Source organism: Atta cephalotes (genome assembly GCF_000143395.1).
Source record: "Atta cephalotes unplaced genomic scaffold scaffold00032, whole genome shotgun sequence".
Taxonomy (NCBI): Eukaryota; Metazoa; Arthropoda; class Insecta; order Hymenoptera; family Formicidae; genus Atta; species Atta cephalotes.
Window position 1 is genome coordinate 490582 of NW_012130096.1, and position 4302 is coordinate 494883.

Below are 4302 nucleotides of genomic sequence, written 5' to 3' on the forward strand. Positions count from 1 at the left end.
TAATCCTTATCTTTTGGACGAAACATAATACTAACTAAATTAACAGATTTCTACTTTCAAACTAAATTTTTCTATCGATATAATAATAAATTATTCACCAGTTATCTTCTTCTTCTTTCGTCCTTTCTCTTTCAAGAAAATACTAGCAAAGTGTAAGTATTTCTTAACGTCGGATATAAAAATATCTATTGTGTGTAACACTTTGCGCATGTATAAATAGGCTCTGTATAATCTTTAGATTAACGTCGAGTGTGTAGGGAAATGTGGATAGGTTACCTGCGTATCTGAAGGAGCTGTAGATTCTCCACCCACAGATGTTAAATTAGGCGTATATGCAACTCCGCGAAGTGCTTGTCCAGGTGTTACAGATCTAGCAATTCCAGTCGCTAAAAAAAAAAGAAAATAATCATATATTCATCATTTAAAATGGCTGTACAATTCATTTTGAAACTGAATGTTCACATATATAAGATATATAATTTATACTTTCAAAAAGCTCATTTATAAATCAATTACAAGTAAAATGCCTATGAGCCTCCATAATTGTTGATATATAAATAATATATAAATAATATATTTATAAGACGAGATAATTCGCAAATTGAGATATATTTACCAACAAAGTTAACTGCAAACATTACAATTTTTTATTTGAGTCCTTCTCAATGCAAAAATCAAGTACAAATTACTTTAATATATAGATGTACTCAAGGATATAATTTATTAGATTATACACATATATAATGTACTGATATTTAAAAATATCTTACTTGGACCACTGACAGGAACACTGGACACTGTCGCAGTAGGCTGGACAACTTTACTACTAACCATAGGTGTTCCTGTACCTAAGACTGCCCCTTTCACTGTAAAACATAAAAAATTACGAAAGATTCGACTTTTTTATAATGTTTTTATAAATTGTCTAAAGCATATTTTAAAGGCGTCTTGTAACCAAGTCCTTTTATTATTTACATTATTTAACAAGATCTTCTTTGATACGCGTAATTTCTATTTTTATAACTTTGCGTACTTGTTTGTGGAGCACTAGCCGGCCTTAACGTCGGCATGGCGACCAAGTTCGCTGGTTTTGCAGGCGGTGGTGGTGGAGTTGCGCCAACTCCCCTGGCAGGACCGCGAGCCTGCGACTCTTTCCACGTGTCCATTTCGCCTCGTAACTTTTCTAATTCCGTTTCAAAATCCTTGGCTCTCTTTTCCTCTTTCACGAGGGCTTGCCGATATTGCTGCCTCTCCATATCGAATTGCGCTAATTGTTTTTCCAATTCCGCTTCCATCTGCAGTGACTTTTTACTCTCTTCTTCGAGACCCTCAGCCATTGAATCTATTCTAACTTTCTCTTCACTGAGTATTTGAGCCAAATCCTCAGATCGTTTTCTCTCCTCAATATACTTCATAATAATCTTTTTACGTTCTGCTAAAAGGAGCAGGACTATCTGTTTCTGTCGACTCTTCTCTTCCTCGAGATGATCATTAACTTTCTTTAACTCCATCTCTAATCTCTTCTTTTCTTGTTTCTCTAATTCTAACTCTTTTTTTAATCTTGTTCGCTCTTTCTCAAGACCATAAGTGATATCGTCACCTTGAGCAGTATCATGTTCATGTTTTCGTTTCTCTTCTTCCAATTCTTTAATTACCTAAAAATATTTATTCATGTAAAACAACAATTATAAAACAAAAATAATTATAGCAACACTAACTATTTTGTAATATTATCTTACAATATTTATGTTATATATCGCATTATTACAACAAAACATGACAACAAATACAACAAAATAAGCGTACCGCTCTGTGCCTAATTTCTGCATCTCTAAGAACTTTAGTCATTCTACATTGCGCCTTTCTTTGTTGTGTCACTAATGCTTCAAGACTAGCGACTTGTTGATCAATTTGATTTCCTTCAACACCAATAACACCACCTACTATTGCAACGTCGCGAGCTAATGCTGCATGTGGATCTGCAGTACTGCTAAGATACCGGGAACTTAGAAGATGTTTCATTTTTTCTGACTGAAAGAAAAAATGATAGTAATTATACAACAAGCCAAATGACATTATGTAATATACTCTGGAAGTTAAGAGATATTATATATAGACAATTATATAGACAATTAAAAAGTAAGATTAACACATTTTTTTTAAATAAATTCCTTATCTTTTATATCATTTAAAAATGATATGGTGAAATAATAGTGATAAGGTGACATCAAATGACGTTTTTAACGTCAAAAAAACGTTATAAAAATGTCATCTTGATACTTGAGTAATACTGAAATAAAAAATCTTGTATATGTATGTTTTTTTACAGTTATGATGCAATAATTTTATAACGTGTCCAAGGTGAAAACTTTGTTAGTTATAGTTAAAAAGGAACATCACTACAAAGTGTTTTTAAAAATGATTCTTTAACAGTAACAGTTATATGATTTTGATTACTTTTAATGCCGCTATCACTATGTCTCTTGCTTGGAGCTCGCCTTCCAGATATCCCAGTAACTTCAGCAAATCAGTTTTGCTCAGCTCCATCTTTGGATTACGCTGCAAATATGTACAAAGCAATTATTAAATATTCTGCAAATTTATATTAAATATAACTATCACAAATTAAAAGATATAGACTCAAAAATTAAGAAATCAAAACTAGATATAGAAAGAACTAATTCTTTAACCCTTCTTGTACTCTCTGAATTCTTTGGAGTAAATTCTTATTTTAAAGAATAAAAATTGAGTTAATCTTAAAAAAAGAATGGCTTAATTTTTAATCTTTAAGAGTGAGATTTTATTCAGAGTAAGATTCACTCTAAAAGTTTTAAAGAGTATCTTTAGTTTTGATAACTATCACACATCACAATTTAACAGATACGCAAAATTTTTTTTGTTTAACTCCAAGAGGATTTATGCCAAGAATATACCTTGAGAGTATTGGAGGAACTCTTATCCAACGATTCAATGTTGTTGGCTTGCTGCTGCAATTGTTGCTGGGATTGCGATTGTGACGGTTGAGTGCCAGAGGTGAATGCCTTCGCGACCGAGATGGTGGCTGCACTGGTCAGGACGGTGGTACCCGGCGACGGCGACGGTGCCAACGTCGACGGTGGCCCATTTGCCGTCGTAGTCGTCATTGTTGTCGTCATTGTTATTGCCGACGTTATACCGGACGAGGAAACATTGACGGCGCCCTGATTCTGCGATGCCATCATTACGCTCTAACGTAGAGGGTACTCTATTTACCTACCGTCGACCTACGAGGACGAGTAGTTGTCGTTGCCTCCTGGCTACGGCGCGACTCGGTAAGGGCGATCTTGTGAAACTCGCTTGCGCTTGTTCGCTCGCTCGTTCGCACTTCACCTGAGCGCGCCCCAAGCTGTTCCTACGTCGATTTCCTCACCCCTCGATCCGGAGATTCGCCACGGCCGTCACGGGACGCGCGAGCACCCCCGCCGAACACCCAGCGGCCCAGGACGCTCGCCACATCGCCGACACGGGACCGATGGCCACGCGTTCCTCTTCTTCCCGTCGTCGTCGTCGTTGTCGTTCTTCTCTCCGTCTTCCTTGTCCTTCTTCTTGTCGCCGTCGTCGACGACGTCGTCGTTCTCTCGTCGCCGGTATCTTGGTCGTTACTGCAGTCGTCGGATTGACGTGTCACGCCGACGAAAATGTATTAACGTGGCGGCATGCGGCACGACGAACTACTCAGGTTGCTTTGCCTCTCGATTACGCTACGCTCGTTCCCTTGACAAATCAAGCGCACAAAGCGCAGCTAGCTCTACGGCTACGGCACGGTCAAGCGAAATTCGATGAATCGTCTCCTCGTGAAAGGCGCTCCGATCTACCATCGATTCGGTACCGGAGTCGGATATCGAATGGTCGATGATCGATCCAGTCATGGTCGCCCCAGCGAAATATGAAGTGCCGAGAACGCAACTTCACAGTTAGTTAGTTTTCTCTCTGAGAGAAAAAGATGCTGACGCATAATGTTCATTTTTAGCATCAAAATAGGGAACTGAAATTCATACTAGACAGTAAAAATGATAAGGATCATGTATAGAGCGCCCATGAATATAAGTAATCTAACTGACGCTGGAAGAGTTTAATAGAATAGTATTTCTGTAACAGGAACACTGTTATATATAATGTTCACTACTATAATATTATATATAAATACTACTATTTTATATATATATATATATATATATATATATTATATGTACACACACACACATACACACACACACACACACACACACACACACACACACACACACACACACACACACACAC

General features: G+C 37.4%; 1 protein-coding gene across 1 annotated transcript; it reads right to left on the bottom strand.

The window, feature by feature from the left end:
* Positions 1–234: 234 nt before the first annotated feature.
* On the bottom strand, positions 235–3218 carry LOC105621262 (uncharacterized protein CG10915). Its single transcript, XM_012202732.1, has 6 exons — positions 2934–3218; positions 2458–2559; positions 1807–2031; positions 1034–1655; positions 771–866; positions 235–386 (listed from the first exon to the last, which is right to left on the bottom strand). The coding sequence occupies exons 1-6, from the start codon at positions 3216–3218 to the stop codon at positions 235–237; spliced, it is 1482 nt and encodes a 493-aa protein (XP_012058122.1).
* Positions 3219–4302: the final 1084 nt, after the last annotated feature.